General features: G+C 37.3%; 2 protein-coding genes across 3 annotated transcripts in view; both read right to left on the bottom strand.

Moving 5' to 3' along the window:
- The window catches only part of LOC107290525 (microtubule-associated protein 1B), a 34161-nt gene extending 28188 nt beyond the window's left edge, over positions 1–5973 (bottom strand). Inside the window, exons 1-11 of the mRNA XM_015819410.1 lie at positions 5871–5973; positions 5720–5758; positions 5453–5485; positions 5310–5348; positions 4311–4343; positions 4158–4196; positions 3958–3990; positions 3838–3876; positions 3717–3749; positions 3566–3604; positions 2675–2707 (exon numbers count right to left, since the gene is read on the bottom strand). Of these exons, the coding sequence (XP_015674896.1) occupies positions 2675–2707; positions 3566–3604; positions 3717–3749; positions 3838–3876; positions 3958–3990; positions 4158–4196; positions 4311–4343; positions 5310–5348; positions 5453–5485; positions 5720–5758; positions 5871–5973 (463 nt within the window). The remainder of the gene's footprint in view (positions 1–2674; positions 2708–3565; positions 3605–3716; positions 3750–3837; positions 3877–3957; positions 3991–4157; positions 4197–4310; positions 4344–5309; positions 5349–5452; positions 5486–5719; positions 5759–5870) is intronic.
- LOC107290519 (glutamic acid-rich protein) overlaps positions 5917–13496 on the bottom strand; it is a 24204-nt gene continuing 16624 nt past the window's right edge. For both annotated transcript variants that reach the window (XM_015819405.1, XM_015819404.1), the window contains 14 exons: positions 12870–12902; positions 11678–11710; positions 11537–11575; positions 11247–11285; positions 10396–10428; positions 10239–10277; positions 9490–9522; positions 9352–9390; positions 8993–9025; positions 8744–8782; positions 7496–7528; positions 7350–7388; positions 6390–6422; positions 5917–6280 (listed from right to left, as the gene is read on the bottom strand). In XM_015819405.1, coding sequence (XP_015674891.1) covers positions 6159–6280; positions 6390–6422; positions 7350–7388; positions 7496–7528; positions 8744–8782; positions 8993–9025; positions 9352–9390; positions 9490–9522; positions 10239–10277; positions 10396–10428; positions 11247–11285; positions 11537–11575; positions 11678–11710; positions 12870–12902 — 587 coding nt within the window. In that variant the 3' untranslated portion in view covers positions 5917–6158. The remainder of the gene's footprint in view (positions 6281–6389; positions 6423–7349; positions 7389–7495; positions 7529–8743; positions 8783–8992; positions 9026–9351; positions 9391–9489; positions 9523–10238; positions 10278–10395; positions 10429–11246; positions 11286–11536; positions 11576–11677; positions 11711–12869; positions 12903–13496) is intronic.

Below are 13496 nucleotides of genomic sequence, written 5' to 3'. Positions count from 1 at the left end.
GCCATGTAGAAAGAAGCAATATTTTCAATTATTTTAAAAAAGCAACTAAGAATGAATCTGGTAGGAGAAGAGAAAGATGTTTTTGAATCAGTGATCCCCTTGGTGTAAAACAAAAACAAACACATTTCTGTTATTTCATAGTACTCTTTTCTTTCCTGAAGAAGATTGAAAAATGTTTTTAAGGTTTTCCAGAAAGATCCTAACAAAAGTGGATTCTCCCAACAGAACTTGATCTAATTACTTGAAGACTGTTTAGTGGGGATCTGGAGCACAAGGAAATACATAATGAGCATTCTAAAAAGAAGAACTGATAACATGTTTTCCTGAAACCCCGGAGCAGCACTGCTACTGTAGACAGAACAATTGCCTGGCACCACATGGGGTAGCTGCATCCATCATCATGAGATGGTTTAAGATTGCACAGTTTTGAAATATACATGGATATTTGAGTTTATTGAATAACTACAAGACAAAAATAAAAACATAAAAATAATATTTATGGAAACGTTGTTGTTACATGGTATTCTCACAGCTTCTGCCATGCCTGAAAAGTGTTTACAGCTCCCAGCGGCAGTGTCGATGAATGGTTAGTGGGCAGAAATAGAAGTCTTCCAGAATTAGACCTGGCATCCTTCTTTATATTTTTCAGCATGTGGCAGGTGATCAAATGCATGCATTGCCTTCTTCTCGCCTAGAGAGGTTAAGTGGCAGCATAAACTTTTCTTACATGCTAAAACTTTTTTGTTGGATTAGGACTGAAGAGTAGATTCAGTGCTTCAAAAATGCAGAGGTTTTTCTGTCATCTTGATTAATAATGACTTCTTCCCCAATGATGAATATGCCAAAAACAAAAGCACCATTCATTCCCAAGGGGACTTACAAGTAGTCCTTGATTTATGAATGTTTGTTCAGAGACCATCTGAAATTATGATAGCACTGAACAAAGAGATTATAACCTGTATCTGAATTTACAGCTGATGAGGGCCCCTGTGGTCCTGTGAACAAAATTCTAGCACTTGGCAATCTGCCTGCCCTTACGATCAACTGTAGGAATGCTGTAGAGACCCTCACTTGTCTATTTTTCCCCAATCCTGCCCTGCTGGGTCCTTTGGGCTTACCTCCCAAATGGCTGGGTCTTCACAGGCCTTGGGCCTCCTCCACTCCACCATTATGCCTCACTTCACTTACTTTTTCTGAAGATCACCTTTGGGAAGAAGAACCAGTCAATTTGCCATGTGGCTTTCCTATACAGAGGCCATGTGTTGCTGTCCTGAGAGCGGGAAGCATTTTGGGAGTGGTCACAATTTGGATCACTCCAGAATGGCACAAAATGAGCCTCTGCCACTCTCAAAAAGATGCCCACTTGTGGGGCGGCACCACACAGTCTCTGTATAGGAAGGCTATGAGGCAGATCGGCTAGTTCTTTTTCCCAAATGTGATCTCCAAGATCCAATATGTGATAAAGTATTCACGTACTTAGTCTTTGCTTAGTATATAGATCATCCACATATTTTTGATGCACGATAATAAAGCACTACTATAAAATATAGCAACACTTTGAAAAAAATATTTGGAGAACACCCTGATATTTATTTTAATGATAAAGGAATTGCATCCTCAGAACAGTTTACACATTTCATATATGAGAACAGAATTACTAATAAAATAGTATGTTGTGTTATGCATTTCCATCCACTTATATGAAATTGAGAAATGTTTGCCTCAGCAGGACAATGCAATAACAGTTGTGCTTCTTGAATTGATGATGTTATCAGGTCTATAGTAGTATTCATGAGCAAAGTTCTTCCTCCCTCCAACTTACTGAGATACAGTCATATCTTGCAGCATCAAAAAAAAAGTTCTCCTTCTGTCAAGTGTGTGTCACACACACACACACACAAACACACAAAATTGAGCAAAAGATAAATCTTTCATTTCAAAATGGCTTATTAAGATTGGAGAGAGTTAAGATACTCAGTACATCAAATATTATATGTGCATTTGCATAGTTTGCCTGAAGAATAATAAGTTTTATAAAAGTTAATTTGCTAGAACTACTCTGGCTGAAGAATACTAGATTGCCAGACACACAATCTAGTATCCTGAAGATGTGGACAGGGCCCTGGGGAGGCTGAATGCAACCACATGTTTATTAGATCCGTGTCCCTCCTGGCTGGTACTGGCAGCTCGGGAGGGGACACGAGCCTGGTTCCAGGGAATTGTCAACGCTTCTTTGCAGGAGGGTGTCTTCCCGGCGGCCTTAAAGGAGGCCGTGGTGAGGCCCCTCCTCAAGAAGCCTTCCCTGGACCCAGATGAGTTGNATTTTTTACAGGGATATACAATGTAATTTCAGAGATATCCTGCAGGGAGCAGAATATAATCTGTTATCCAAGTCACCTTTTAAAAATTTAACTTTTCACTCATCTGTTAAATGGCATGCTGATTTCCACAGGCTTGCCTTAATGTATACTGGCTGTTAAAAGTAAAAAGTGCCATTTTCTGAGTTTATTTTTACAAAGGACTTGCCAGCTTTATTTACATGCATATCCTCCTTTGGCTAAAATAAAAACAGCGAAACATTTTTGTTATTGTAAATGTTGAACCTGGATAATCAATATCTTTATCAGAAAACCATACGTTTCAGGGAAGGATAAGAAAATAAAAACATTTTCACCTGTTTCCACTGGCTTTCCTTTCTTATGCAGTTCTGGAAGAGGAAAACCAGAGCATTATTTCTCCATTTGAAGGCCCATAGTTCCCTCTTGTTCCCTTGGGGTTACCTGCTGCTGCTATCAGATGCAGTAGCAAAGGCAGAGGTAACAGAAATGGCCATGGAAGAAAGATAAACAGGTAGGGAAAGGATCTGGACTTGGCTGGAAGGCTTCATGTGACTCAGAGAGCCAGGCTGGCAGAGAAGGAGAATTATGAAGTGGATGAGGGAAGAGAGGTTAAGGTGGCATGATGAGAGGTGCCATCAACTGTGCAGTGTCTATTAGGTTTTGCAGGGCTTATTGGTGGGAACAGCAACCTTGGGAAGGACCAGATGTGGTCTTCCACAAATTCCAGATCCTCTTAAACTGACCCTACTCTCACCCCCCCCCCCAAAGGAAAGGCAAGCTGCACATTGGAGGGATTTCATCTCCTTGATAGTCACAATTCATGATGGATGGGAGGGGATGGTTCGGTCCATTTGTGGGATAATGAAACCCAGTGGCTTGCCAACATTAGAGAATCTATCTCTAGGCAACGCAGAATGATTATGGAAGAGGTCTACTTCTGTTTTCTGATGGGAAAGATTAAGGTCTGGCTAGATTGCCTGGAGCAAATTCACCATTTCTCAATTGCAAGCTCACTCTGAGATGGAGGACCCTTAAGTGAAAATATATCCTCTACAAACAGTAAATAGACTATATTGAATCTATAGCAATGGGGCTGTATGGATGAGGCCACCATGTTCAAAATGTATACTACGTTACATGCCCTTAATTTTATTTCACTTAAAAGTAAGTGCTCAAAACTGGAAAATACAAATTCATACATAGATGTGTTTTTGCCCAGATCCTACCAGATTCCTTTATATGCACATCCTTCTTAGGCGGCTTGGCTAAAAAAAATAAATAAGTATTTTGGTTATAATACATTTTATACAGAGATAATATTTTTATCATAACCATTTGTTTCAGGAAGCAAAATTTAGAAAATAAAAGAGTGCTTACCTATTTGTATTGACTTTTCTTTCTTATCTGGTTCTATAAAGTGAGAGAAAGACCTGAAGATGATGATCCTAGATAACTCATTGTGGGCATTTTTACTTTTTTTATTTTGCTAAGATCTTACCAGATTCTTTTACATGAATATCCTTCTTCGGCAGCTTGGCTAAAATTAAATAATACAAATTTGGGGTTATTATAAACTTTAAACAGGGAACTAAAAATAGGACATGGATAGCATACTTACCAATTTCTATTGGCCTTTCCTTCTTGTGTGTTTCTAGAAAACAGACAATAAAATGATTTTTAATTGAATGATTCTTTCTACATGTGATGGTTTATTTTCAGCAATTAACTACTCTTATGAAACACTCATTTCTGAAATCTTTTCTTAATTTTCAAGATGAAAAGTGCAATTTCCCAACTTTATTCTTTCTCAAGTCTTACCAGGTTTGCTTGCTTGCACAGCCTTCTTGGACAGCTTGGCTAAAATAAAAAGATTTAAATAGATTAATTATTGTAAATGCTAAATATGGATTCTAAGTATGCATAACACATCTTTCAGGTAAGGTTATTTCAGGAAAATAAGAGCATGCTTACCTATTTCAATTGGCTTTTCTTTCTTGTCTGCCTCTAAAAAGTAAGAGGAAGGTCAAAAATATGAATTCCGCATTTGGGTATTCAAAATGAACAGTGTATAATTTAATACATAACAGAGAAGCAAATGATGGACTGAAGGTACTTAGAGGCAAAAAAAAATAATAATTCCCCAATTGAAACTAAATTGGGATTGAAGGGACTGCTCTGACTAGATAACTCAAGTTTGGCAGACTGTACTTTATTATCTATTCATTCAGAGATCTTCCCACTGGTGGAAAAACAGTGGTTGCCTCTCCTCCTACTTTTGCTGCTGTCAGATATGACAGTAAAGCTTTCTCATAATGAGAGATTTAAGAGAAATGAGTTTTGGGGGAAGAAGAATAAGTATAAGGAAGGGTCCACACTTGGCTAGGATGTGGGAAGGAAACAGGCAAAGAAGAAATAAAAGGTGGGTCATGGAAAAGAGGTTCAGGAGGGGTCGTGCAGTGTCTTATCAAGACTGCCATGGAGGTAATAGACAGAAATAATGAACTTAGGGATTATTCACTAGTGTTGGTGATTTATGAGTTCAATATTCCAAACAAAGCCTACCAGCTAGACAGAAGCAAGGACAATCTCCAAATAGGAGAGATCTAGTTCTCTAGTAGCCACAGTTATAATGACATTAGATTCACAAAAACTCCTGGTCCGATGATTTGGTCCTGTTGTGGGATAACTGAAATCCAACAGTTTGCCTCCTGAGATCACTTGTAAGAATTCCAGCCTGCCTCAGCAGCAAGCAAACATGAAGCACCTCATGTGAACACATATCTTCAAGCAACAGCAAGCAAATTATGTTGGAGCAGAGCAAGGAATGAGTGTTAAGAGACCAAGAGTGGACAGAAAGCACTCAATTATCCATCCTCATCATTTGACTTCTTCAAAGCAAAAACATCTCAATAATATTGTGTTAACTGATGGGAAATGTAAATTGCTGATTTGTTTTTACCCAAAACTTACCAGATTCTTTTCCATGGATATTCTTCTTTAGCAGTTTGGCTAAAATAAAAGTACATACATACTGAGTTATTGTAAATGTTGGACAACTCTACCATATCATTTGCTTCAGGAAAATAAAGGAGGTACAAGGACAACATACTTACCTATTTCTATTGGCTTTTCTTTCTTATGTGTTACTAGAAAATAAGAGGAAAATCAGAATATGATTTCTGCATTTCAGAGTACAAAATAAATATAATCCCATACATTAAACATGTTAAAATCATAGAGTGAGATTACTTTAGTGATCTGACTTAATTCCATAATTAAAAGAAAGCAGAGTTGACAAGAACGTTCTGGTCAGATAAGTTTTTTGTTAATTTTCAAAATGGGAAGTTGAATTTCTCAGGTTTTCCCCCCTGAGGCCTTACCCGTTTGGTTTGCATACACAGCTTTCTTTTGCAGCTTGGCTAAAATGAAAAGGGATAAATATATTGATTATTATAAATGCTGAATTTGGTAATGAGTTTTTGAAACAAATCTTTCAGGTAAGCATAGGTGGGAAAATAGGAGCATGCTTACCTGTTTCTATTGGTTTTTCTTTCTTTTTTGCTTCTAGAAAGTAAGAAGAAGACCAGAAAATTACTTCTACATTTGGTTGTTTATAGCAAGCAGTAGGTGACATTCTACACAGAATTATATCATAGACTAAAATCCCTTCAAGTTAAGAGAGTCTTTTAATTTGACAGTTAAAATGAAGCATAGACTGAGTGGAGTCTTTTGACTAGAAAACCCAAGGCGGGCAGAATGAGATTTATCATCCAATTTTGCAATTTTAATTCAGTATAATTCACTAGTTTTATGGCACATTCATTTCCACAGCATGTGTTTACACAGTAATTGTCCAGAATGGAAAATGGGATTTTCTAGGCATAATTTTACATAGCACTTACCAGTTTTATTTACATGCACATCTTTCTTTGACACTTTGGCTAAAAACAAAAATCAAACATTTTGACTATGACATAGATTGAACACAGATAATCAATATCCATTTAATGCTGATGTGTTTCAGAGGTGACACAATAAAGGAATGCTTACCCATTTCTCTTGGCTTTTCTTTCTTGTGGAGTTCTAGAAAGTAAGAGGAAAACCAGACAATGATGTCAACATTTGGGAGTTGGGAGGGAAAGGTTCTGCCCCTGGCACAAAGACAATGGTTTGTTCCTTCTATTCTGCCAATTAAAGGAAATGGCAGCAGAGGGAAGAGGAACAGAAGGATGGAAAGGAGCTATTTTATTTACCTTCTTAGTTAATTTTTTTAATTGCACATTCATTCCCATAACCTTGTGTTATGCTATATACTAAATGTTCAAAGTAATTTCTACATTTGAGCTTACTCATGTCTTACTGGATCTTTTAACATGCATATCCTTCTTTCACAGCTTGGTTAAAATAAATGCTTTTAAATATTGGTATATTATAAAGTTTGAAGAGCATATTACAGTGATAGCGAAACTTTTAGAGACCGAGTGCCCAAACCGCAACCCAAAACCCACTTATTTATTGCAAAGTGCCAGGGCCACATCAGCATTGTGGTTCCCTCAGGGAGGACGATGTGTGTGGCCCACTGGGTGTGCGTGGCCAGTGTGGTCACAGCAGACTGTGTGGGTGTGGCCAGGTAGGCGTGGCCACCTCGATGCTCTAACATCTCTATTCGAGCTTGCTAGCCAGCCATTTTGCCTGCTTTGTGCTGGGTGGGGCTGCTGCTCTGGGCGGCGGCCTAATGGACCTGGCGAGCTGCTAGTGGCGGTGTGTGTGCCCACAGAGAGGGCTCTGAGTGCCGCCTCTGGCACCCGTGCCATAGGTTCGCCACCACTGGCATATTACATTGATATGTTTCAGAGAAGCAGAGGGGAAAGAATAAGAACATAGTTAACTGTTTCTAGAAAATCAGAGACCAGAACATTATGGAGTGTTTTATAGTTAAGTAAGACAGTTACAGTAAATGTTCAAAGTGAAACATGTAATTTCATGGATATGTTTTTACCCAGGTCTTACCAGATTCTTTTACATGAATATCCTTCTTTGGCAGCTTGGCTAAAATAAAAAGATTAAGCATTTTAATTATGATAAAATTTGGAACCTAGGTTACCCATATCTATGTGTTTCTGGGAAGCAAAGATTAAACACAGGTGCATACTTACCCGTTTCTGCCAACTTTCTTTTCTTGTGTGATTCTCAAAAGGAAGAGGAAGACAAGAATATAATTTCTGTATTTAGTGTTCATTGCATAGTGTGAGATTATTCAATATATTACAAACATTTGGGGCACTGATGTAAAAAGAGAGAAGGTTACTTATTTTGCATAAGTACAGTAGTTACCTCCTCTTCCTGTTCTGCTGCTCTCAGATATGATAGTACAGTTCTCCCATGAGCAGAGATTTAAGAGAAATGGGTTTAAGGGAAGAGGACTAAGTATAAGGAAGGGTCCATACTTGGCTGAGATGTGAGAAGGATACAGGCAAAGAGGAAGGAAAAGGTAAAAAAGGAAGAAAGGCTCAGATCAACAGGAGGGGGAGGTCATGCAGTGTCTTGCTAAAGCTGCCATGGAGGTTATAGATAGGAATAATAAACTTAGGGAAAACCCAGTATTGATTATTAATGAGTTCAATATTCCAAATAAGGCCTACCAGCCATACAGAAGCAAGGCCAACCTCCAAACAGGAGATACTAGTTTTCTAGTAGCCACAGTTAAAATGACATTGGATTCACAAGAATTCATGGCCAAATGGGATGGTTTGATCCTCTTGTGAGATAACTGGAATATAGCACTTCATCAACTCTAGAGACTCCTTTGGGCAACTCAGTCATATAGGAGGTCTGCTTCTGTTTTCTGATGGAAAAATACCACATTATGGGTGGATCACTTGGAAAAAATCCAGCAGCAAACAAACCCTAAGCTGAAGCATCTTATGTGAGGACATATCTTCAAGCAATGGTAAGCAAACGATCTTGAAGCAGGGTGAGTGCTAGGAAGCCAAGAATGGGCAGAAGGCACTCTATTATCCCTCTTTGAGCTGTGATGGTGCAGTAGTTAGAGGCAGTACTGCAGGGTACTTCTGTTGAGTGTCGGCTGCCTGCAGTTCGGCAGTTCGAGTCTCACTGGCTCAAGGTTGACTCAGCCTTCCAACCTTTCCAGGTCAGTAAAATGAGGACCCAGATTGTTGGGGGCAATGTGCTGACTCTATAAACCACCTAGAGAGGGTTGTAAAGCACTGTGAAGCGGTATATAAATCTAAGTGCTATTGCTATTGCTATTATCCATCCTCATCATTTGATTTCTTCAATCAGGCACATTTTCAAGGCAAACTCTTGTTGATAATCTTGGGTTAATTTATAGAAGGAATTGAAGGTTGTAAGTATGTGCTAGAATGGTTTTACTCAGCCCTTACCAGTTTCTTTTATGTGCACATCACTCTTTAGCAGCTTGGCTATAATAAAGAGATATAAATACTAAGTTATTATAAACATTAATAACTTGTTTATACTACATGGATATACTACATTTTACATGGATATTCTTCTTTAGCAGTATGGCTAAAATAAAAGTATATACGTACTGAGTTATTATAAATGTTGGACAACTCTCCCATATCATTTGCTTCAGGGAAGTAAAGGAGGTACAATGGCAACATACTTACCAGTTTCTATTGGCTTTTCTTTCTTATGTGTTTCTAGAAAATAAGAGGACGATCATAATATGATTTCTGCATTTCCAGATACAAAATAAAAGTAGGGGGTGTGCGTACAATTCCATACATTAAATAGATTAAAATCATAGAGATTATTTTAAGTCAGCAAGTCTTTTAAATCCACATTTAAAACAACAAGTAGAAAATGAACGTCTGGCCAGATAATCTCATTGGACAGAATATAGTTTCCTGTCTATGCTTGATGTTTTATTTCACTTTACTTATGGAACACTAATTTCTGTAGTTTTAATTAAATTTTGAGGGTATAAAATGGAATACTCCATATTTATTTTTTTCTCAGATCTTACCAGTTTTGTTTGCATACACGGCCTTCTTTGGCAGCTTGGCTAAAATGAAAAGATGATTATAAATGTGGAATCTGGATAATCAGTACCTGTAACACATCTTTCAGGTAAGCATAGGTGGAAAAATAAGACTATGCTTACCTGTTTTTATTGGTTTTTCTTTCTTGTCTGCTTCTAGAAAGTAAGAGGGAGACCATGATTTTGGCATTCAAATTTTCAAAATAAACAGTCTATAATTTAATACTTAATGTAGAATCAAGTTATAGACTGAGAGCACTTTAATTCCACAAACAAAACTAATCTGGGATTGAATAGATTCTGGATTCAGTTGGCAGAATGCACTTTATTATGTTTGCTTATTTGTTTCTGTGTTTTTCTTCTTAAGGCTTATATATCTTCTAAATCATGGGTGTCAAACTCGATTGCATCACATGACGTATTGTGATGTATCATGACTTTTTTTTTGCCTTTGCAGAGCCCTGTTCTAAATCGAGAATATGACTGAACAGTTTCCATCCCTTCTTCCAGTAATAGGACTAAAATACTGTGCCTTCATGTTTTCATGATAGTGCTTCTCTGCCAGCAATCAAGGAAATATTTCTTCTAGATACCCCACAATCTGGCTCCAATACCAAGGTTCATTGTGAGGATATCTCCTTAAGAAGGGACAAGCAGACTGCCTTAAAGCCAAAGCAATAGGACTGTGTGTGGATGAGGCCTAGGTAACCCACAATTTGAAGAATATAATATTTTATTCATATTTTGTGCTTTATTTTACTAGATAGTCACTTAGAATTTGTAACATCCATTTCCAGAGTCTTCTGTTAATTTATACTAAGCATTCAAAGGGAACAGTGCCATTTCTGAGATACTTTTTTACCCAGTCTTACCAGATTTCTTTACATCCACATGTTTCTTTGGCACTTTGGCTAAAAAAAGAAGATATAAAGATTTCAGTTATTCTATGTTTTGAACATGTACAATCCATATCCATGTCCAACATCATGTTTTGTGGTTGTAAAAGAAAGAAAATATTAACATACTGACCTATTTCTATTTGCTTTTCTTTTTTGTGTGATTCTAAGAAGTAGGAAGAAGAACAAAACATGATTCTCCATCAGAGTCTTTACAGCAAAGAGTGTGTTTATTCCATATATTACAAAGAATGAAATGATAGACCAAGATCACAGACATACAACAATTCCACAATTCATCAATTAAAATAAAACTGGGATTGAAACACCCTCCCTCGTTCCATCTCCAATTTACAGTGACTAAGCTACCTCTTTCCATAGGATTGAAATGCAGTACATTCTTCATATACAAGACACAAAAGAACCAGAAATAATCCAAAATTGCCAACCTTTCTTTTGGCCAACCACAAACTACTAATCCACCCCAAAGGCTGTCCAGAAGAGCCACTTTTTAACAACTTTCCAGAATTTCAGCAAGGTGGAGGTCAATCTCATCTCCGGTGCCTCTGCTTAAAGGAGGGAGAGCAACACGGCGCTTTGAAAGCAATTTTCTCCATGGCTTGGAGAATGGGCAGATTCCAACTGGTGAAGGCTGTCTTACAGATGCATGAATTTATTTTATTTTTTAGATTTATATTTCACATTTTCTTCCTATGGAATGCATAGTGTCCATTCCTCCCGTTTCTGCCATAGTGACAGCCCTATTCCCTTGACTGGACTGAAAGAAATTGCCTGAAACTCCCCCATGGTTTCTATAGCTAAATGTGCATCTCTCCGATGCCAGCCCAATTATACCATAACCATTATATTCTTTCCTTCTGCCATTTTATTTCACTGGTTATTCACTTGTCACATCTTACACATGTCCATAGTCTTCTGTTGATTTATACAGTGTTTAAACTTATTTTTTTTATCAGATCTTACCAGATTCCCGAATAAGGATATCCTTTTTGGGCTGGGGTGCTGAAAAACAAAAATATTGGGTTTGCATGTATTCTGGGCAGTTCTATCAATATATTTCAGGGAAGCCAAGACAAGAGAACAAGCTCAAGTTTACTAATTATACTAAGTGTTAAAAAATCCTTCCTTCCTTCCTTCCTTCCTTCCTTCCTTCCTTCCTTCCTTCCTTCCTTCCTTCCTTCCTTCTTCCCTCCCTCCCTCCCTCCCTCCCTCCCCTCTAATTTTCTAGATTGATTTTTCCCCCTTGTGCTTACCAGTTTCTTTCACATGCACATCCTTCTTTGATAGCTTTGCTGAAATAAAAAGTGTAAATATTGGAATATTATAACTTTAAACATTATAGTATTTCAATATGCTTCACTGAGGGCAAGGTTAGATAGCATGAACATCCTTACATATGTTTATTGGCTTTTCTTTCATATGTGTTTCTAGAAATTAAGAAGACCAGAGCATGATTTCAGCATTAGAGTAATTGTAATAAATAGTATTCTTTCTTCCCATTTCTCCCCACAACAACAACCTTGTGAGGTTGGTTGGGCTGAGACAGATAGACTGGCCCAAAGTCATTCACTCAGGCTCCATGGCTGAATATAGACTTGCCAGTTCAACCTCTTAAGCACTACATCAACTTGATTCTCATTAACCATTTTACTTTGGAACTTAAAGTGCTGCTTCTCACCCTTTCCAGGTAAGCCCAACAAGGAAAACAATTCCACACAGATGCTAAAACTACTTTGATTGAGATTGGTTATACTGTAATACCAGAATCTTGCAAATCTAATTGTGCTGTTCCTCCTCCTCCTCCTCCTCCTCCTCCTCCTCTGTAAATTAGGGACGCATCTGCCTGAGCCATTTCCAAATGTTATCTAGATATTCTGGACCTTAAAAAATGTTTCATCCCTTGTCACCTTGTCAATGGAGTTTGCCTACCACTATCAAGGTCATTTCTCTTACTCTCTATATGTTTCCTATAGCTATATAGCACATCTATTTCCATTGTCTTATGTTAACTTATATTAAATGCTAAAAGTAGAAAGTGCTTAGTGGAAAGGAAGATATGAATCCATGGCAATGATTCTTCAGCTTATCTTCACTTACTGAGGAGGAGGGGGAAGCTGGATACACATAGATAACTCAGGATTTGTTTTGCCTCCCCCTTTTATCTATCTCATTCTGCCTGATGTTTGTTTTATAGTCTTGCTAATCTGAGTTTACTTCCTTCTGCATTTGCTCCAGAAATATCAGCAGGGAATGTATTTTTCTTTTACTTTTCCCCTGGTAGGATGTAGCTAGCTCTGCCTATTCCTATAATGTAATGTTTATGAGCAACTATTTTCTTTTCTAGATATTAAACCTGCACAACTAGTAGTAACTCAAGTCAAGTTCCAGCTCACACAAACGTTCCACTCTTACAGAAAGTGTACTTTGCTAGATTTATTTTTATCCAGATTTTAACAGATTCTTTGATAAACTTATCTTTTTCTGAAAGCCTGGCTAAAATTATTGTTTGAGGTTATTATAAATTTTGAACAGTACACCATGTCAGTACTACAGGGAGGGAAATTGAAAAAAAAAGAGAATATTTACCTATTTCTACTGGTTTTTCTTTCTTATGTGGCTCTAGAAGTAAGAGCAAGATAAAAATATTTCTGTATTGGAATGTCCAATGATGTCACTGAAACGTTTAATTTGATATTCAAAATGAAGCCTAATTCAGCAGGTTCTTCTGAACACAATACTCAGAAGTGGTCACAATGTAGTCTTTTATCCAGGTTAGTCATTTTAATTCATTGGTTTCAGAGAACACTCATCTTTATAGAGTTATGTTAATTTATAGCAATTCTTCAAACAGAAACGTGCAATTTTCTAAATTCATTTTTATGTGGCACTTACTAGTTTTGTTTACATGCACAGCTTTCTCTGATACTTTGGCTGAAAGAAAAAGATTCAAACATTTTGATTAAGGCCTAGATTGAACACAAATGGTCAGTATCCCTTTAATGCCCATATGTTCTAGAGTAGTGCAGAAGACAAAATAAGAGTGTGCTTACCCATTTCTCTTGGCTTTTCTTTCTTGTGTCGTTCTAGAAAGTAAGAGAAAAACCAGAACATGATGTCAACATTTGAGTGTTCCTATTAAAGGGAAAAATTCTTCCCCTGGCACAAAGACAAGCAATAAGCAAATAATAATAATAACAATAATAATAATAATAA

Source organism: Protobothrops mucrosquamatus, unplaced genomic scaffold, assembly GCF_001527695.2.
Source record: "Protobothrops mucrosquamatus isolate PMUCROS unplaced genomic scaffold, P.Mucros_1.0 scaffold916, whole genome shotgun sequence".
Classification (NCBI taxonomy): Eukaryota; Metazoa; Chordata; class Lepidosauria; order Squamata; family Viperidae; genus Protobothrops; species Protobothrops mucrosquamatus.
This window is presented reverse-complemented; position numbering and strand designations above follow the sequence as displayed.